General features: G+C 39.9%; 1 protein-coding gene across 2 annotated transcripts; it reads left to right on the top strand.

Annotated features, from left to right (window-relative positions):
- Window positions 1-336: 336 nt before the first annotated feature.
- Window positions 337-18,223, top strand: PM20D2 (peptidase M20 domain containing 2). Of its 2 annotated transcripts, none has more exons than XR_008234320.1 (7): window positions 337-808; window positions 892-1,040; window positions 4,505-4,647; window positions 7,687-7,841; window positions 10,201-10,336; window positions 12,092-12,227; window positions 14,708-14,815. XR_008234320.1 is itself a non-coding variant. In XM_052781529.1 (7 exons), the coding sequence occupies exons 1-7, from the start codon at window positions 350-352 to the stop codon at window positions 15,844-15,846; spliced, it is 1,353 nt and encodes a 450-aa protein (XP_052637489.1). In that variant the 5' UTR covers window positions 337-349; the 3' UTR covers window positions 15,847-18,223. The 2 variants fall into 2 exon arrangements, 1 of the variants encoding a protein (XP_052637489.1); XM_052781529.1 differs by lacking the exon at window positions 12,092-12,227 and adding an exon at window positions 15,644-18,223.
- Window positions 18,224-21,357: the final 3,134 nt, after the last annotated feature.

The raw sequence follows: 21,357 nt of genomic DNA, 5'->3' as shown, positions 1-21,357 counted from the left end.
GAACGGCGCAGACCGACATCGGCTTGCTTTGACGGGAACGACACGGACACGCGCGGCCCCGGCGCCCGTTCGGTCAGCAGCCCGACGCGGCGCCGAGAAGCACGGAGCGGCACCGCCGGCGGGCTCAGCGCCGGGACCGAGAGGCCCCGCCTCGGCGGCCGGCGGAATCCTCCCGGCGGGGCGCGGTGGGACGGTGGGTCTGGCCGGGCGCCGGGAGGACGAACTACGTCTCCCAGCGTGCCCCGCGGCGCCGGGGAGGCCATAAAAGGCGGCGGCGGCGGCGACCGCCTCAGACGCCGGCGGTCGGTCGGGCGCTTCCGGGCCCGTCGCGCCGCTGCGCCGCTGCCTCATGAGGCCGCAGGAGCCGCCGCCGCCGCAGGGCGGCCCCGCGCTGCCGGCGCTGGAGACGCTGAAGCAGCGGGCGTGCGAGAGCGTGGAGCTGAACGCGGCGCGGCTGGGCGCGCTGAGCCGCGACATCTGGAGCCGGCCCGAGCTGGCCTACGAGGAGCACCAGGCGCACGACACCATGACCCGGTTCTTCTCCAGCCGGGAGCTGCCGGGCGCCGCCTGGGCCGTGCAGCCGCGCTACGCGCTGGGCACGGCCTTCCGCGCTGAGTGGGGCACGGCCGCCCCTCGGGGCCCGGGCCCGCGGCCGCTCCGCGTCGCCTTCCTCTGCGAGTACGACGCTTTGCCCGGCATCGGGCACGCCTGCGGGCACAACCTGATCGCCGAGGTGGGGGCCGCCGCCGCCCTGGGGCTGAAGGCCGCGCTGGAGAGCCTGCCGCAGCCGGCGCCCGTCGCCGTCCAGGTGAGAGCCCTCCCGGGGGCGGGGGCCGCGGCCTGGGCCCCGGTGGGCCCCTGGGCCCCTGACCCTCCGCGTTTGTGCTGCAGGTCACGGTGCTGGGGACGCCTGCGGAGGAGCAAGGAGGAGGCAAAATAGACCTGATAAACGCCGGAGCGTTCGATGGCCTGGATGTGGTTTTCATGGCGCACCCCTCGCAAGAAAACGCGGCTTACCTGCCCGACGTGGCCGAGCACGAGTGAGTGAGCGGGGTCAGGTGGAAAGGGCCGGCTCGTTGTGAGCCTTTTCTCCCCTCCCCGGCTAGGGGAGCTGCTTTGCAAGGGGCTGATCTTAGGGCCGGGGGCCTTGCAGCTGCCCTTCAGGTGAGGTATGTGCGGTCAGTGAAGGAGCCAGGTCACTGCTGGGGACACCGAGCCGTTCTTCCGAAGCGCAGTGTTCAGCCCACTGTTAAAGATCCCTGACTGCTCTGATATAATCTTGCATGCGTCCCAAAAATCCATTCTTTATTCTGATCTTTCTAGGTGTTTCTTCTTGAACATGCACGTGACTATCCTGTCTGTTAAAAAAAAAAAAAATTTAAAATGCAACTGGGGGGAGTCTCATGGATCGTGGGTCCTTGCTTTCCTGGGCACCAGGTCGTGCAGTTCTCTGCGCACATTTTATTTTAATCAGTTTTGAACATGTTTCAGGTTTTCTCTCCCGCTTTTGGAAGAGTCAGCCAGCTGAGCTTGACTGCCGTTTGGATCCTTATTAACTTCCAGCCTAAATTTAATTCTATATACTTCCTATATATAAGTATTGACAGCAGTCATACTCTTGCTCAGCTCTTTTTTTGCCAGCTAGCCATATAACTCTTTGGAAATCATACTTTGTCTTCTTTTGATTAGCCCTACTGTTCAGTGGCAGCACGTGTTCTTTTGTACTTGGAGTCACTTGTCTTGAAGTACTCTGTGCCGGATGTGCATAACCAGATTTGTACACAGTACATGAGGTGGAATTTCCTTAGACCTTACTTAGCTGGTGCTGGGACCATAGTATCTCCTTACCATTTTGGAGCCAGCTGGCATGTTTGAGGCTTCCTCTTCAGTCATTTCCAAGCAGTCAACTCTTAGACAAATGCTTAGTTTGTAAGTATGTGATCTTTTAAAACATTTTTGAGCTTCAGTTTGTTCTTTCTCTGCCAGTCTGCAAGGCCATGCTGTTCTTCCTTTGATATTATAAATGTCTTCTGTTTTCATAGTGTTCCAGCAGTAGTCTATCAGCAGGTTTTGTTTTACATTTTTGTGTCACAGTTACTAATGATTCTTGATCCCAAGGTCTTACCTGGCAGAGATTCTGCTAGTAACATCCCTCCAGTGCAACAGCTTTTTCAAAGTACTACGTTTGGCTGTCTCTGACTAAATTCTGTAGTATTTAAATAACTGGTTTTCCAACCATTTCTGACTTGATGTACTGAGAGCTGTTTTCAGCATGATTGTGCTACCTTCCAGCTCCTATGTGCTTGATTTTATTGGCCATTGTGCTTTTGCCACTGCTGTTCCTGGTGGATAATTCGCTTCTGTTACTGCTAAATTTTATGGTTGCTGTACCTTCAGACTATATTTATAATCTTCAAGATGCAATTTTCATTGATAGTTTTGTCTTTCTGTTCATTTCAACTCTTGCAAGAGTCTTTTGAGTTTGATACGGTAAGATTTTGAAGTCTCCCTTCAGAGGTGATGGTTTGCTGTAGGATGCAAGTCCTAAACAGCCTTCAAACCTTGAATGTGGAGGAGGCATGGAACTGAAGTACCGAGTGAAACAACTTACTACCTCCAAAAACTCGAAATACTGAGTTTGTCATGATTTATGTAATTATGAGATTCCAAAGGTACAAAGACCATTTTGATAATTTGTAATTGATCTTTGGTTGTTTCCAAGGAATTTAAGGACTGGTGATCACGAAGTTGCTAGTATTACTGTATCTGCAACCTCTGAAAGCTGGCTTGTGCCTAAAGTAAAATTAACATACTGGGATAAATGTGGTGAATACCTGCTGAAATTTGCTGATTCTTATTCACTTATCCTTCACTTAATCAGCCTATTTAATGTTGGTCAAACAGGATCCACATTCTTCTGCTGATATTCTTAGACTGGCTTAGGGTGTTGTTATTCACCAAAATCCGTTGGGTTTTTTTCTTAAAGTATGTGACATTTGTGTAGCAATAGAAATACAGGAAAAGGAATGCTGAAAGAACATTTTAGTAAGAAGCATGTGTTTCTTGGGGAAAAAAATTATTGCAACGTGACTTTCTGCTTTATTTTGCCTTCTCTCCATTTTTTGGAGAATATCCAGGGATCTGTCCTGACTTCTTTGTGAGTTGATATGAGGGGTTGCAGTCTAATACTTGGGATGTTAATAGATAAGTTTTGTTGTCTTGATTTCATAATGATAATAAATTTTAAGTAAAACTCATACTTTACAGTATGGGATGTATTGTTGTCTTGGAGGATGAGGGGGGATGGAAGAGGGCATACTTAATTTGGATTGCAGGCAGTAAGTAGCAGGAGACATTTTCTGCTGCAACAGTACACTCCATTGTGTCCCTCTTGGCTATCCAGTATTTAAGTTCTGGTATTAACTTAGAGCTGTGGTGTGGTTCAGGGCATGAGGGGTCAGTTCAGGATAAGTGGCTAAGCTGGCATTTGTGCAAGATGGAGGGACAAGCAAGTTCAGGTGGTCCTAGCTGGGTGAGAGACAGGTTGTGCATCTCTTTGAGCTTGAAGATGGAGTTTTTTTATGTAAAGGACTAGGTATTGAGTAGAAACAGATTTAGTTAAAATCTCTCCTATTGGTAAAAAAACCTAATATTTGTGTATTTGATAAATAGTAATACCTTCTGTTGTTGTCAGTATTTAGTATTTGCCTCTTGTGTAAAGAGTTTTCATATCATTTGAAATATTAAATTATTCTGTAAGGCTAATATAAATGGCCCTCAGATGAAGCAAAGTATGAATTCTTATGGGATGTGTTTCGGTGCAGTATTTTATGACTTATACAAAGTTGGAGGATAACCTTGGTGCTAGATTTCTTCCTTGTTGGCAAGCCTTTCTACCAGCATTTTTGAGGTGTGCAGGGAAAGAACATCCCTGCTGTAGCATAGTAATGTGTATTTTATACTAGGCTATGCCTTTACTACACTTGTAAACTTGACTTTTGTTATTTAGACATGGGTTGTATGTGATCTTATTAATGTGCTTTTGCTGTCATATATATGTACACATTTTATTTAAGTTTGACAAGAATTAGGACCATCAACTTCTAATTTTGAATCAGAGAAAAGGGTTTGTTACCCTCTGAGAAGAACGTTAGTAACTTTAAGTCTCGGAACAGTCAGGTAGTATAAAAAAATTGTTGGAGAAATTTAATTAGTATGTGAAGCCCGTACTTCTCAGGAAAAGGCTCTATAGTGGTATGTTACCACTAACTCTTTTGCCTGTCTGGCCCTTGGTATCGTTCTATTTCATTGGTTTTCTAGGAATCTTGCAGTATGTTCTTGCATTCAAAGATAGTTCAACTTTGCTACAGTGTAGTGCCAGGTAAATTGTTGGTGTTCTGCTGCACAAAACTTAAATAACAAATATTTGTGTGAACAAAAGGAACTTTTTATTTTAGAGGTTTTCTTAGTGAATGAAAAACAAGTAATGCCTTTTATTTCCTAGTGTGACTGTGAAATACTATGGAAAAGCTTCTCATGCTGCTGCTTATCCTTGGGAAGGAGTTAATGCATTAGATGCTGCTGTTCTTGCATACAACAATCTGTCTGTTTTAAGACAGCAAATGAAACCGACCTGGAGAGTTCATGGTGAGATCTTCATTAAATTTAATGTCCAGCAAGTAGGAGTTTAGTCTGCTGAAATACTAACTTACAAAATCCCACAATTTAAAGTGTTGTATTATTGCACTAAATTAGTATAGTCACTTCAAATATTATGAAATAGCACCATTTCATTTAAATAGTTTGTCTGTAATCTTTAAAATCATGTCAGTGTCCAGAACTAACTGCTGAAAATAGGCTTATAAGTCAGATTCAAAAGAGGACACTGGTACCTCGGTAGAGGCTATACAAATCTTAAATCTTTGCACTTGCAGTTCAGAGAAAAAAGTGGTAAGCTTATTTTGATACATAGCCTTGAATTCGTTAAAGTTAACGTATGTGTTTTTGCAAAGGTGTAAGATTAAATGCTTCTGAAAAATGAAGTATTACTTACTGCATCATTTTTGTAGTAGACATTTCATTAATTAGCCTTTGTTGGAAGGTGGTCTAGAGTGACTGAAGCTTATTTGCTGAAGTACAAAAAAAAAAAAATGATGGCAGAAGCCTATAGTTCTGGTTAGTAGCCCAATCAAGTAGATGTTTACTGGATTCTAGTATTTAATATCTCATAGACCTTGGAGTAAAAAGGTCATTTTGCAGTAAGACATGTTAACCATTAAGCTTGACTTGTATTCCTTCAAAATCATGTGTTCCTTTTTGTACAGTGAGAAAGTTTCAGAAGTTGAGATGGAAGCTGCCCTTTAGCTGTAAGCCCAGGTTTCCCTTATTACTACATGCAACACAACTTTTTCCAGGTTGAAATTAAGAAACTGCCATTTCTACAGGACTTCTGAATGTAGAACTGCATATTTGGAATACTTGTTATGAGCTTAAAACTCTTTCAGAAGTTCTGAGCTAGTCATTATACATCTTGGCTGCTGCTGCTGTATAATACATATGTGTATTTCTCTTCAGCATATCTGGATGGAGTCTGGAAGCTCTAACCCTTGTGATGGTAGATGAAGATGTTTGCAGTTCTGCTGTGCAGCATACCCAAATGAATTTCAGACAGCGGGCATAGCCTCTCTATCCTATTGCTCTGTAGGAAACAAGGCACTTAAGAGTTTTGGTGTCTGAAACCCATGTGTTGCAGGTTTAAGGCTGGAGGTGCATAAGTCTTCTATTGAATATAAGCCTAAACCCCTCAATACTGCTTTCTTAGTTTCTAAGGGCTACATGGGTAATGTAGGCAAAAAAATAAGTATCCAAACAAGCCTCCTAGAGGTAATACTTCCTGAACCACAGCAAAACTTAAATTACTGTATCGATACAATTGCTGTCATAAATGTGGTTTTCAAACCGCAGATATTTAGAATACTTTTGGGAAAGTATAAGCAGCCAGAATGAGATTTAATTTTAGGAATGTTTTCTTTACAACAGTGTAGTGGAGATCTTGTATTGTAGACTTGCAGTAACAGCAGTGGCTGACTTAAGTGATACTAAAAATCTTAGTGTTAACCCACTAACAAAAACTAAACTAATTTTCATTACTTGAAGTCTAGAATTTTGAAGCAATGTTTTATGTACTTGAGTATTGTTGGTTTGAGTTTGTCTGATATTTGCTAAGTTATCTTTCTTCCCTGCTTATGAGTGGAGTAAATGTTGCCCCCTTGAAAAATAGGAATGTAGATTTTTTTCTGTTCAAAAAGTTGTATTAAACAGGTTGTAAAAAAAAAAAAAAAAGGTTCCATCTACAAGGGCAAACTGGGTGCTACTAGTAGTATGCAGGCAGCCTACTTTTAAGCTAGATCTGCTGTCCAGTCCATATTGCAGTTGCTTTGAAATTTAAGTGTAGATGTACTGTTAGACTCTATCCAATTCCATTTACAAATGTGCTGGACAAGACAAGTGAAAGTTGTTTACTCATTAGGCTACTTGTTTTGAGCAAGTGTGTTATGATATGTGTCATGCAAATTTGCATGCTTACTTACTTGCTGGTTCCTTTCCTGTCATGTCTGTCCCTCTCATCTGAGCTGTTCCTTTTGTTATGGACTAGTACTGATAGTGGTTTAATTCAGCACTTCGTTTACTTCGACTGTATTCGAGACTGGAAAGGTCTTACTTGAGGGGGAGTTCATAGTCTTAATAGGTTTTCTGCACCAAAAGTAAAGATTTGTTGCCCATTTTCATCCTGATAGTGCTGTCTTTTCAGGCTTCAGTGACACACATCAGTGACTTTGTGCAGTATTTCCATTTAAGGTAGATAGTTTCTCAGGTTCTAAAGAAAACAAATCTTATTCCATGTACATAAATTGAGGGTAGGAGGCCAGGGAAGCAAACAGCCTGTTGAAGGCAACTAGCTGTTAATGCATTGAAGTCTAACGTAGAATTGAGGTCTACAATATTTTGTTGTTGAAATATCTAAATATTGTGGTCCTTTATGGTCAATTATAGCCTCTGATGGCATAACTGAAAACTATGTAGTTGTCACACATTTCCTTGAGGGAACACTTTCAACTCAAACTTTCCTCTTGAATAAAATAGATATATTATACATTCCAATATTTCTAAAGATCTAGCATGAGGACTCTAATGAGCTTTCTGTGCACTGCGACACATACATTACTCCAGTATTGCTGAGAAATGCAACTTAATTTCTCTCCAAGCTGGCAAAATAAGTTGGAGACATTGTAGTTGAGGAAACCTTTAAAAGCTGGAATCCAAGGTAGCCTTTATAATGAAATTTTTTTCTTTCAATGGCAGCCAGATTGCTTTACGACTCTGATGCACTGAATTTCAGGGGATTAATTACAAATGCTAGTTTGGCTTGTCTTTAGGTTTATAACAGATGTCTAACCAAAGAATGCAATGAAATTGTGCTGAAAAACATGTACACATTCCACTTAATCTGTGATGAAGAAACTTTGTCCGCATACTGTATTTTTTACATTCTTTGTATTTCATGCTCAGCTGATGTTTTGTTGTTTTTTGGTTATATATTTAGTTCTTGAGCAAGGAGTTTCGTGACAGGGCTGAAGATCAAGCAGTTGTATTTAACACTGATAACATGACTTTCCCTTTCTGCAGGCGTAATAAAAAATGGTGGTGTGAAACCTAACATCATTCCTTCTTACACTGAACTAGAGTTTTACTTGCGTGCCCCTTCAATGAAAGATCTTTCTGTTCTGACAGAGAAGGTCGAGAACTGCTTCAGATCTGCAGCACTGGCCACAGGATGCAAAGTAAGAATATATTCATGGTCATGTGTTTCTGTTACACTGGAGATAAGGTAGGCCAGAACAGGAAATCGAGGCTTACATTTGTCTGCATGGGGTTTAGCTGAAATAAATCTAAATTTTTATGATACTATTTGCTATTGTGTTGCTTTGTGTCTTGAAAGAAAGCTTTGGTTTATAAATAGAATGCCACAGAATCATAGAAGAATCTAGGTTGGGAGAGACCTCCAGAGGTCATCTAGTCTAACCCTCTGTTCAGAGCAGGACAAGTTAGAGCAGACTGCTCAGGGCCATGTGGATTTCTGAGTATCTCCAAGGGTGAAATTCTACAACCTTTCTCAACAAGTGCTCTACCCACCTCCTGGTGAACAAGTCTTTTCCTGATGTTTATACTCTGATGACTGAGCACTGGAACAGTTTGCCTGGAGAGATTGTAGTGTTTCCATGCTTGGAGATACTCAAAAGCTGCCTTGATATGGTCCTGGGCAGTCAGCTCTAGGTGACCCTGCTGCAGGGGAGTTAGAGAAGATGACCTCCAGAGGTGCATTCCGACTTCAACCATTCTGTGATTCTGTTGTATCTAATAGGAATTTTCTTTGTTGCCTCTCGTCATATCACTGGGCATCTCTGAGAAGTCTGGTTCTGTCGTCTTTGTCCCCTCCCCATCTGATAACTGTAGACAGCAATAAGATTTCCCCCTAACCTTTTTTTTGAAGGCTCAACAAATCAACTTTGTTCAGCCTTTCCTTGTATATCATGTTCTCCAGCACCCTAATCATCTTGGTGGCCTTCCCCTGGACTAGCTCCAGTCTTGATTTGAGGAGCACAAAACTGAACACAATACACCAGATGTGGTCTCACAGAAGTTGTCTGCATCAATAATAAAGATATTAAAACAGTAATGGCACCAGTATTGATTGCAGAGGAATGCTGCAAGTAACAGGCAGCAATCTGGATTTTTGTGCCGCTGATCATAACACTTTGAGCTTGCATGTCTTCTGTGTCCTTTGAGCCAGAGCGGTCATCATGAAAAGCTAAGCTTGGTCATGCACTGTCTGCTCTTTTATGAATATATGCTGGATGTTCAGAATCGCCTTGTGATTCATGTGCCTGGACGTGGGTCTTAAGAGGATTTATTTGCTCTATAATCCTGCTGGGAGCTTGAGGATAGGACAGTCTGACCAGTCTGTAATTTCCAAGATCCTCCTCTTAGCCCTTCAAGGTGGATGTGACCTTTAGCTCTTTTTCAGTGAGCTGGAGCATCCCTCTATTTCAGTGACATTTAAAAAATGATAGCTCACTGATTGCATTGCTGCTTCTCTCTTACTCAGCATCCTGGTCCTGTGTACATACAATTTCAAGAGCCCCATAATCTTTTTTTTTTTTTGCTGTGGGTGATGCTCCTCCCCTACAGACGGTGCTACTAGGCTCAGAGACCTGGGAGGCTTGATGGCAAACCTTACCAGTAGGAACAGGCAAAACAGGTATTGAGTTTTTTGTCTTTTTTTTTCCATGTTCTTTGTCACTAGATCCTTTGCCCCGTTAAACAGCAGGCTCATGTAGCAACCAAATGTGAAAAATTGAGTGACTTCTCAGTTAGCATTCTTATTTTTTTTCTTTTAGTAAATGGAAGTGTCTCCTGTAGCATGTTCAAGCAATATGGTTACCTTGCACTGTATTGCTATGATAGGTGGTTCTACTTGCTCTGTAGTTACAAGTTTATGACTAATACAGCTATAAAAAGAATCTCTATGCTCATCAGAACAAATAGGTATAGTGTATATGAATGAGCTAGTGAGTTTTAAGGTCTATTTGAGGCATTAGATGCTGTTTTTGTAGTATGACCCCTCCACTCTAGCTGGAAAAGGATTTTAGAAAGTGCACTTTACGCAGAATGAAAGTTAAGATCTCTTTTGAAATTTGACATCGGTATGTTTTTTACATTTGTTTTCAAACTTCTTGCCTGTGTGAAGTCATTTCATGAATGGTTGTAAACAATAGTAAAATAGAATTTGGTGAAAGCCTAAATTGATTTCTGTGTAGTTTTAATAGTACCTGCAGTGGAAATCATTAGATGGTGTTACCAGAAATGTTTGTTTCCTATTTTTGGAGATGCTATCTGTGAAATCCATGCTTCTGGAATTTGGCTGCCTGGTGCAAGCTTGACACAACATCAGCTGTGTTTTGATCAAGAGTAATATTTGGCAGAATGTTGTATTTTTGAAAGAAACTTAGCACTTATGTCTCTTTTGACATGGGCTTGAAGTATGGATATGTACTTATTTTTTCTGGTCTTTAAATTCTTTATGTTAAACTGGCTTAAGTTGGAGAAAAATTTCTAATTATTTGGGGGTTTTTTGTCTAGGTTGAAATAAAAGGTGGTGAAAATGATTACTACAATGTGCTTCCAAATAAGAGCCTGCAGAAAGTTTACAAGGAGAATGGAAAGAAGCTTGGAATAGAATTTATATCAGAAGACTGTATCTTGAATGGCTTGTCAGGTAACTCCATCTGGGTTTTTTGTTATGACTTAAGCTTAAGTTGATCAACTCTAAAGTGTATAAAATAATGGAATAGAGCTAGGTTAAACATAGTTTGGTCAGAAGAAAAAGCCAAATTAGAAAGTTGAAGCTCTGTAAACGGATTGTACCTCTGGCCTGTGTTTCTGTATTTGTTGTAGAATCTGAGAAATTTTCCCAACACATATGAAGAGCACTAATAATTTTCTGATAATATTTCTGAAAATATTTCAAGAAAGAAGCAGTTTGGGCGGAGGGATGGAAGGATGAAAAGCTAAGAAGAATCTTACTGAGAACATGAGGGTGTGTAATAAATTGCCACTCATTCTGTTGCTTTGAAATACAGAATCCTGGTTTGCTATGAATGGAGATGAGATGTAGTTTTTAGGAACCTTGTTTAATAATATTTTCCAAGCTTACATATAAACAAATTTACTAGCATCTAACTAATATTTTAGACAGTTTTTTAAGAGATTTTTAAGTGGAAGTTTAAGCATCTCGGTAACCATAATTTAAAACCTCTTCCATTAACAGGTAATTCTATGCCTCTAATTTTAGTTCACAAGTTCAACAGATTAGTTTTCCAAAGGGTGCTGTTCAAGTAGATGTTCACTTCTGGGTCTTGACTATGTCTCAAACTATTTCACTTTCTTGGTGTCTCAGAGCTATAGTAATAGGAATATGAATTCTTGAATGCTTAGGTGGGTTTCTCATAACCCTTAACGGTTGGGTTTTTTTCAGAATCTTCCTACAGGAGCTCTGTTCAAGTCTTAACCACTGCTGATATTTTATAGCCTTCACTACTGATCATAACTGTATATAGAAATGTTTTTACTCCACTCATGTTAAAGGTTTTTCTCTTTGGTTAGAAGGAAAAGATTGTTCTCAGAAGTTGTTATTCTAATTAGTTTGATTGTGGTACTAATCTCTATATTAACTGCAGACTATCTTTGGACAGTTGAGATCTTGGTGTTTGGGGGCAGACTTCTCCAAAGTTGTTTTTTTTTTTGGGTGGGGGAGACAGCATATCTAATGGTATTCTGGTTGTTTTTCTCTATTTCTTACTTCCCTTCCAAATTAAGGCAACAGTAGCTTATTTTCTTCAACTGGTTTGTTGTCTTGGGTGTAAGAACAAATTATAACTAAAGGCAGATTCCTTTTTTCTTCAGTGTGGTACAAGTAAGATTTACTACTTGGCTCATTTAGCCTAAGAAAGGGGCTGAGGAACCTTACTTAGAATGTTTACTGTGAAACTTTCCAGAGCTCTGCTAGTTGCTTCCTTCAAACCATTGTATTAAGGGTGAAGATCATGAATACTGGTGATCTTGCTGTTTCAGAGGGCTTCAAATGAACTTAGTACAGACACCTAATTGTAATAGTGCTTTCATATGTAAGTTACATGATATGCTAAATGTTAGCCATTACCTTGCTTAAATTGAAACTCCCCATATGCCTGTCCTGTCCTTAAATTGCTTATCAAATGTCAAAATATGCTTGAGCAATTGTGGTTTTTATCTCACACTGCAGTAGGCTTTACTGAATTTTCTTTCCACAGCTTCTACTCTGAGTTTTTGCAGTGGGGATTCAGGAGTGCTAACAAAGCACAGCCTCCAGAGACATAGGAGTGGAATTTTGTATGCTACCCTTTTTTTTCGGGGGGTTGAGTGTTTTGTCTCATCTTTTTCAAGACCTCTATTTCTGTTTAGTTTTCATGTGGTTTTCAATGTTTTCTTTTAGGATATCAGTTTCTTCTGTTGAAAGGGAAGGAAGATAGCTCAGTTGCTTCTCCATGTCTGTGCAGCAGAAAAGTCGTTAACAGATGAGCATACTCGCTGCCACCTCTACATGGGTATTAGTATCGGTCTGCTTACAGGTATCGCTTTAGGCAGCTAAGCGTTACAAAGAGTTTCTTTAGTCTAAATCACAGTACCTTGTGTGTGCCTTGTGCACACTCCACTCATTTGGCACACGGCCAGGATGATGTGAAATAATGTGAATCTGAGTTAGATTTGACCAGGTGCCATGACCTGTTTCTCCTTCTGGTGGTAGGGTAACTCTACTACAGGATATTGAGAACCTCCCAAAGCAGATGGCTTAGTTTAGCATGCCTTAGTTGAGGCACCCACGCTTGTGATAACTTACCCGGATATATTTAGCATTCATGGGGTTCATTGACTTCCTGTGCACAAAACTGATATGGATGATCTTGGGAAGGAGCTACTATGTTTTGAAAACAGCACTTTTGAAGCTTGGGGCTGTGTATAAATGCTTCCTGGAATCTTTTGCATTTTCCCCTCCATTCATGTTTGTGGTAGTACTGACTTCCATTATGTGTTCAGTGACTTGGAGAGGCTTCACTATTGGCTTGAGGATACCTTTTTGAGAGGCTGGAGCTCCCAATACCTTTCTGTGGCAGATGGTGCACAAGTCTCTATATTGCATTGATAACTGTGCAATTATTTATGCTTCTAGAAGGAATCCCAACCTGTACATCTCTAGCAAGCATCCCCCCAGATGTTTGTATGGGAACCATTGGAACACCTGATGTTTTAAATATGCTGCTAGGTTATTACCACTAAAGGATGTAACATTTTTTCTGATAAAGGGGAAGATTTGACTGTCACATTTTTATTAAAAGCTGCCTGGTTTTTGGCTTGGTAAGCTCCCCATTTTACTAGAAAATACAAAGTTTAAATCCCTTACTTTCAGCAAAAATAACTTGTAAATTGGTAGTAGATTGGATATGGATGTAAATTTAAGTGGAATTACATGACCAAGAGATGGGATGCACTGGAATTTCTAATGCTTCATTTGCTGAGTGAGAGCAGGGAAAAAGGCCAATGCAGTCTTTCCTGCAGTTTGTGTATTAGGACTTAGTAAGGCAAGTCTAGAACTCCTGGTTTAGTCTGGAGTAGGCAGAAGTTCTAGACTTCTGGTTTGTCTTTCCAGACTGACCAAAGAATGGATCAATAGTGTAGACTACGGAAAATTAAGATAACTTGTTGCTGTGCCAAGAGTTGGATTTTCTTCAAATGTATACTGAACTTAAGGGAAAAGATCATGGTTTTGGACAAGCCTTGCTGCTTCTGTTTGTAGGCAGAGCAAATAGCAAGCTAGTCTTGTCCTCTTTGATCATACAATGTAGGCTCTGTGGACTTGCTTTTAATAACTATATGCTTCCAAGTAAAATCTCTATGCTTCAATCATTTCAATACTAAGTCTTAAGGCATTAGCAATATCTTCTTTCCATAAAGTGTCATGATATGGAGGCTACCCAATGTGTTACAAATAATTTTAAATCTTTGGAACAGTCATTTTATATGCCATTGCTAAAGAAAAAAATTCTTGCAGCTCTGATTGGCCTCCAAAAAGTTAGCTGAGATCCTAGTTGGTCATCCCTAATTTTCCCTGCTACGAAACAATGCTTCCTCTGGTATCTGAATTTCACAATAACTAGTATGTTGATTTCTCCAGCTTCTAAATGTCATTTTAACAAATACTGAGTGGATTGCTTGTTTGGGTAAAAAAAAGGCACTTGGGAAGTAGTTGCAGACTCTTGGATAATTTACTCTGAAGGATCTACTACTTCTGGATGGTATCATTAAATACATAAGGCAGTACTGTGAGATAGGTACTATCACGAGCTAACATACTGAAAGTGCTAGTCAGGCATAAAAGAATCATTAAAATCTGCAGCATTGCTATCAAGAATTTTTTTACATCTACGAAGCGCTAGCATTTTGTCTGGAGTTTAGTTATGATCTTGTTATTTCAAGAGTGCTTGTGCTGTTAAGGTTTCCATAAGTGAGAATATTCAAAAAGCACAGGAAAAAATAGTTGTCCTCAATTTGTTTTTGTTTAAAGGTAGATTGTTCCTACTTCACAGTCCCCTACCTAATGCTGAATATTTGCATACTGGTGAAAAGCAGGAATTGTTGGGCCTGGTTCTAAGGGCTGTAGCAGGAAAATAGCTGAACTGCCTGAAATTCCAAGGTTTGCAGCTTTCATTGTTTCTGAATTAACAGCTTACTATCAGGAGATGCTTGATAAAAAATTAACAGTAAATGGAATAGGAACATGCTGGTACATCTTCCTTGCAGTCCAGTAACTGATTATTGATCAGAAGCGCACTGGAGAGCAGCATCTGAGGATGGCTAGTTAGGGAAAACATCTCAGTGATGGGAGATTTTTGTATGGACAGTGACTCATTAGAAATGCTTTTATTTTAGTACTTGGGGCAAAGGATACTCCATTTTAGATAAGGGCTGGAGATAATATCTATCATACGTTTTCTTACAGCATTCAAAACTCTTCAACACTTGTTCATTAAGAAAATTTCTATGCTGCTTCTAGGTTCCACGGACTTTGGAAATGTTACATTTGTAGTCCCTGGGCTTCATCCTTATTTTTATATTGGCTCTGATGCATTGAATCATACTGAGCAGTACACAGAAGCTGCAGGTGAGTGGAAGTGAAAAGGTTTAGAGGTTTATATTTGGAACCCTTATGCTTTGTATGGACTGGTTGCTGACTCTTCACTACAGCAAATCTAGAAATTATAAATATTTCAAATTACAGAGGATTAAAGCTTTCACATGCTTTTATGGTATTCAAAGCTACTGTGTAGTATATGTATGAAAGTGTAAGTACTGGATCTGAAAGTGGCTGCATGTGAATACCCCTAGAGAAATGGAGTTGCTTTCTTCAAGCATGACGGGATCTCAGCTGAATATAGACCCTGAAACAATTAACTTAGTCAATTGTAGAGTTGCAGAAAAAAGCTGACAAAATGTAGAATTTCTATTTTTGTGTTTAAAGTTAAATGTATATGGGAAGGATGACCACTCCTTGTACTAAAAAGCCTGACTTAGTATATCATCTAGACAGAAGAAATTAGGATTATCCCTAGAGGCATATTCAGAAGAGTTTCTAAACATGAGCCAAAAGATAAAAGCAGTTTTTACTCCTAAAGCACAATACTCTGGAAATGTGATAGAGATAATGGTATAGAACTCTGCATTTTCTAAAAAGGAAACTGTGAACACTCACTTCCCTGTTTTCAGTCTTAGTTGTTTACATCAGTAGCAGAAAGTTAAGTACTTGCATGTGAAAATTCATTTTGAGGCATCAGAAAATAGGTGTACTTCATGCAAGTAGATTTTGAAGAAACTTCTTGCAATTGAAACTTGAAGATCTTATTTTATAGAATATGCCTTATGTGGTGAGCTAGTGGATTGTATCTAATACTAGTAATCTAACCTGAAATTTCTCTTTACTTTTTTTCTCCAGGGTCACAGAATGCTCAGTTCTATGCTTTGCGCACAGCAAAAGCTCTGGCAATGACAGCGCTGGATGTCATTTTCAAGCCAGGTCTGCTAGAAGAAGTCAGGGAAGACTTCAGACAGGTGAAGCTAAAAGAAGAGGAGCAAATAAATCCAGTAGAACCTAACAAAGAATCTAGCATTGGCATAGGAGCATGTGCATCACACTAAACTTTATTAAACCTCTCTCAGTAGGATTGACTTAATGGAGATGCTCCATTTAAATCCCAGAAGGGGCTGGATAAACACATAGCTGAAGAAATGTTGATTTTTCTTTTTGAACTTTAGGAGAAGCAAATAGTATCATTGCTTTCAAAAAATGTGCAGTTTGCTGTATTCAATATGGTGATGAATTTCAGAGCGAGATCTCAAATATGTTGTCTTTAAGTTGCAATGTTGAATAAATGATAGTGTTTAGATCCCTTGTCAGTGATTTTCTATGTATTGCTAAAGTAATATAGGGGAAATACAGCATTTACATGGAAATTTTTGTTCTAAAATGAGCACTGTTCACTCGGTGATCACAGGGGGAATCTGGTCTATGAAGCATTTCTCTCTGGCCAGTCACTTTTTCTTGGGACAAGATAGAGGCTTAAAACCTGAGCTGGTTTCATTGGAGAGAAGGGTATATGTTTGGAAGCATGCCTGGTTTTGACAATAGTAGCTTCTAGCAATGGAAAAGAACGGCTTGTATGGAAATGTGATCTGTAAAGGTCGATTGTCCTGAGATGCACTGACCTTCCTCCTCATAAATTTTGGAGGTGTCTTGGAGAAGTCGTTGATCAAAAAAATTGGAGAGCAACTAAATGTTCAACACATTTAAACCACTGCAGGGAAAATGCAAGTGCATCTTTTTTAAGTTCTACTCTAAGGCAATACAAGTATCCACACAAGGTGTTGCACTAGCTAAACTGATCTGAAGAGTATGTATAAACTTAGCTAAACTGGGGGAAATCTTCATAAAGATTCAAGTGTGGTACTGTGAAGCAGTAAATGAAGGTGACCTTGAACTGGTTGTGTGCATACCCCTGTAGTAAGCTTTGAGAAGCTTGCACTGAGGATTGCTTGTGCAGTAACTGGCTTCTCAAATGTCTTTGTTCCCTTATCCTAAGCAGCAGATCTGTTAAGTCTTGCCAGTTGTCCTTTCTGTGTGTTGTGTGGTTAGTCTGTTTAATCGTTGTTATTTTGCTTCCCAGAGGTGTTAATGTTGCAGATTTTATCTAGGTAGTGTTCTGTGTTTCCAGACGTGTTAGGAATTTTTTTAATTTGCTTTTCTTTATTTCTTTTGTTCAGATACAAATTGCTGAGTCAATGGACAGACTGAGTGGAAAAAGCAGCTTACTGGTTAACATTTTCTAAGCATAGGTATTATAGTAAGCCTCTGAAAAGAAATCAGGCAAACTGTATTCCCCAAGAAGTCAGAATACCCAGGATAATTTCAGAAATCTTGTTTTTAACAGCACGAGTTTCTAAATGGTAAACTCTAGAATTGGAACTCTCTGTAATTGGAATTTGTATTTTATTAATTTCTATATTCAATTTCTAATTTTGGAAAAAAAGAGGTTCCTAATCTTGATTTAACTGTGCGCTGCCTCTGCATTTCTGTGCACTCTTTAACACAGACCTCCAGCTGCTATTTAAGAATTCTATTGAGACTTTCCCTTCTTAGAAGGCAAAAAGTGTGACTAGGCTGGCTTCTGTTTGTATGTCACCTAGACAGTGTAGACAACATAATTTGACAGTTTTTAGGATTTCTGATACTTCAGCCTCTGTCCTTGTAGTAATAGGACACAGACTATCTGTTGATACATTAAATGCTCAGTGTCTTTGGAAAAAGGAAGTAACTTGTTTATCTGTTTGTGTAAGAACTAGAGGCACAATTGTAGGGGTTTGTTTTGTGTTATAAGCCAGTTATTTGAAGAGTTGAGCATGACCATAAGTATTCCAGGTTACAGGATGGTCCTTACTTGCACTGGGATCCTTGCTTTCATTAGCAGACAGTTTTGACAGATGAATGCATGAAACAGATTAGGGTTGGACTCTGAGCTGTAGGTATGTCCAGGGTAGTAAGTTGGATACTAAATCCAACTGAAATTTGGTCCAAGGTTTGTCAAAGGAACTTTCTCCTTAACTTTTAATGTAAACCCTGCTTTGCCAGGTCTCAGACACAATTACAATTCATTAAGTTCTACTGGGTTAACAAGCTAGTTTATGAACTTCCTTAGCATATGCAGCTTTTTATTTCCTCCTGCATGAACTGCTTAACTTCTTGCTTTGCTGTTTTTAAGACGGAGTGTTGGGATCCCAGTGATGGCAATACATGCTGTGTTGTTGTTTCCTACAAGCTGATATGCATTACAGCCTTCTCAGTTCTCTTTGTCCAGTCTAGCTGGCTGTTGGCTGCATCATGTCCAAGATCATTCAATTAAACATTTCTGCACTAAAAGCATATCTTATTTTTGTTGTAATCATCGCTGGAATTAAAATGAAACTGAAGTACGGATTAAAGAGGAGTTGATATCAATAAAGCAATTTAATTGTGACTGAATTTTCTTGTCCTTTGATTAATATTGGGATGCTGCATGACTTCATTTAAATAGCGTGTTTGATTCCCCCCCACTCCCCCCCCCCGGTTTGGTATGATGATGTAAGAAGGTGTTTTAGGCTTTCCATTTTAGTCTGCCCTAGTGAGCAGTTTTTGTGTGAGGGTTAATGCTTTTCAAATACAATATTTAATGGTAGTCTTTATAATCTTAGGGCTGTTTCAACTATTAAAACATGTTAGAATTCATAGAATAATAGGAATGGTTCTTGGAGGGCTCTCTGGAGGATCTCTGCTAGGCTAAACCTGGTCCAGCCTGAAGTGGGATTATCACCAACACTAGGTTAGGTGAGCTTGGTTTCATTTGCTGAATCCTGGAAGCCTCCAAGGATAGAGACTTTTCAGCTTCCCGAGGCAAGTTAATTCCAGTTTGTGTTTCAGAATGTCTAAGGTCCAGAACTAAAGGAGTTTCAGATTTAAAGTTAGGATTTTACTATCATAATGATTCTATATATAAGAGAAATTTATTTCCTGTGGGAATAAAACTCACTTTGATTTTCAGTAATTTCTACTCATAATAAACCACATGTATATGAAATATTTGGCATGGTTTTTAAGTTACCCTAACTACAGTCTTTTCCAAGCTGTTTGTAATTTAAGAATATTGGAATATTTGTCAAGAATAGTACTTTCAGCAGTGAATCAAAATGTACAGGTAATAAACTGTAATTGCTGAAATGATTCTGAACAGCTGATAGCAAATCACAGCTATTTAAGGATGAGGTGATTATGTCCAGACTTTGTGAAGAACTAAAGCCTCTGCCAGCCTACCAAGCTACAGTGTTTCCTTATTTAATGTCTGTCCTAGAACTTGAGTAAAAGATATGCCTGGTTTAAAACAGACACCCCCCCATGAACTGTGATGGATTTCTTCTTAGGAGGATTTAAAGGAAAGAACTTGTAACCTGCTGAGTTAAGCTATCTGGTGTAGAAGGGTCCAGCAGCCTTTCTTCATCAAACAGTAAATGGGGAGCAGCTTTACATTCTTGTGAATTGTATTTCTGTAATCGTTTCCTTCCCATTGTCTGAGTGCTCTGTACATGGTTACGCTGCAGTCACAAAGAGCAAGACTGTTCCTGTGAAGAAGAGTCATAACCCATTAGCTGTTGAAGTTTGTCTAGTATTCATTGAGCAATCTTCTCATAACTTGCTAATAGCATTCTTTAAAACAGATTTTTGTTGAGAGCAAAGTGCTTAGGATTAAATAATTTTAAAATAAAAAAGTCAGTGTACATGATTTCCTGTTTCTCCCCAAGGTTTACGATTTCTTGGTCCTGAAAGCAGCAGCCCTCCACAGAGCCTTTGTCTGTCAGCCTGTCTGGTTGACTGCTGCTGGTACCCATGTTTTGTTTTTATTGGGGAGCAAAAGTGCACCCTCTTAAAAGTTCTTACCCAACTTTGGCTCAGTAGAGAGTTTGGGTAAGATTGCTGCCATTTTAGACTCCTTTTGGCACTAATGGAAGCCAAAAGTATCTGACAAAACTCATCAAAGATTTTTCTCAGCCACAGCTGCATCTGAATGTCCTTATTTAAAAATACAGTGAGAAGCCAAATGCCTTAGTCCTTGGAAAGAATGAAGTCCACATCGTTATGGATAGTCTTGGCCATTTATGCAGTGCTATCATTTATGATTGCTCTACAGTACCTATAGAAAGTTATATTTTCAGATGTTTAGTCTCAAAGGTAACTGACAAATGTAGTAACAGCTCATCTCTTCTTAGCTTCTCAAGACCCTATCAAAGGATAAAAGCACATGAATGTAGTACATGTTCATCAGAATTACAGTGCTTGAGTCTTGTTTCATAACAACTGCTTGATAAGTACTTAAAATTCATCAGGAGTTGTAATTTTCCATAGTTTTCCTATTTATATGTACTTTTGGTTCTGTGAGACTGGAATGTGCTTCGTGCCCTACAATTTGTTAGGCTTTCAGGGATTTGTTTCAGCATCTGAAGGGCCCTGGTGTGTTGTACTGCCACTGAGCTACTTGTGTCCCATGGTGAAACATGCAGTACAGGTGCTCTCACAGTTGCTTTTCGTTTCTCTTTGCTGCCTCTTCAGTGCTCCATCAAACACCATCTTGCCATAGGAGCAAGTGCAGGAGAGGGGAGTCCCAGGGGTTTTGACTTGCTCTTCAGGGCTTGCAGGGAATTTGGATCTGTTTTGTACTGAGAGAATCACGTGCTCGGACATGCAGCATGTAGAAAGAGAGGGACCTAAGGGTTTTATTATTGTGATAATATCCTTTTACCGGGGAAGAAGAGAGATCATTGATCTTTCTTCATGCCTTCTCACTATTCTGTCTGTTGCTGACTGAAGTTTGCCGCCTTGCTGCTTCACCCTATCAGTAATTATCAGCATCCTTAAAGACTATTAAAGGCTTCAGTCTCCAAAGCTCTTAATCTAGAGGTGCTCACAGGCAGAACTTGTGTTTATCCATAATCCACACAGACCTGCCAACATGCTTCAGCTTCTAAAAACAGCATCATCCCAGGCTGGGCTTTGGGTTAACCGCCAAGAAACTGGTCTGAATTATAAAGTATCACCCTAAGCAAGAAGAACGAGGACTGTAACATATATGGTCTGGGGTGGAAAGCTTAATGTCATCTCAGGAATTTTGAGTTTGCATGCAGGCTTTTTGTCAGAGCCCTGCCTGTGAAATCCCAGGGCTCTCCAGCCCTACCAGCATTGCAGGATTTAAGGACATTTGGTATTTGACTGGATCAGGTCCTGAGCAAAAAGGTCTTACATACACGTATAAACTCATGGAGATCATTGTTTTGAATGTAGAAAACACACAGTGCTGTACAAATGTGAAGGTTTATTGTGATTCTGAGTGTTTCTAGAAATAAATGAAAACAAACAAATCACACTGATTTATTGTGAAATGGAAAGGAGCAGAGTGTTAATGATTGGATACAAGACCCATACACTGAAAGGTTAAAAGCTAAAACACTGTGTATGTGAATATGTTTAAGGAGTACAGTTGTTGATAGCAAACACTGGCTGTGTATGACATATCCTGTACTTATAGAATACATCTATATACACGTTTATATAAGACTGAAAAGGCACTAGAA

This window comes from Harpia harpyja, chromosome 3, assembly GCF_026419915.1.
Source record: "Harpia harpyja isolate bHarHar1 chromosome 3, bHarHar1 primary haplotype, whole genome shotgun sequence".
In the NCBI taxonomy this organism is placed as follows: domain Eukaryota; kingdom Metazoa; phylum Chordata; class Aves; order Accipitriformes; family Accipitridae; genus Harpia; species Harpia harpyja.
The sequence above is the reverse complement of the archived record's forward strand: the minus strand, read 5'-3'. Positions and strand labels throughout refer to the sequence as shown.

Coding starts and splice junctions, on each gene's coding strand:
- PM20D2 (XM_052781529.1), top strand. CDS start 350: ATGAGGCCGCAGGAGCCGCCGCCGCCGCAGGGCGGCCCCGCGCTGCCG. Junction 1,041..4,504: donor CCCGACGTGGCCGAGCACGA/GTGAGTGAGCGG, acceptor TTTATTTCCTAG/TGTGACTGTGAAATACTATG. Junction 10,337..14,707: donor TATCTTGAATGGCTTGTCAG/GTAACTCCATCT, acceptor TGCTGCTTCTAG/GTTCCACGGACTTTGGAAAT.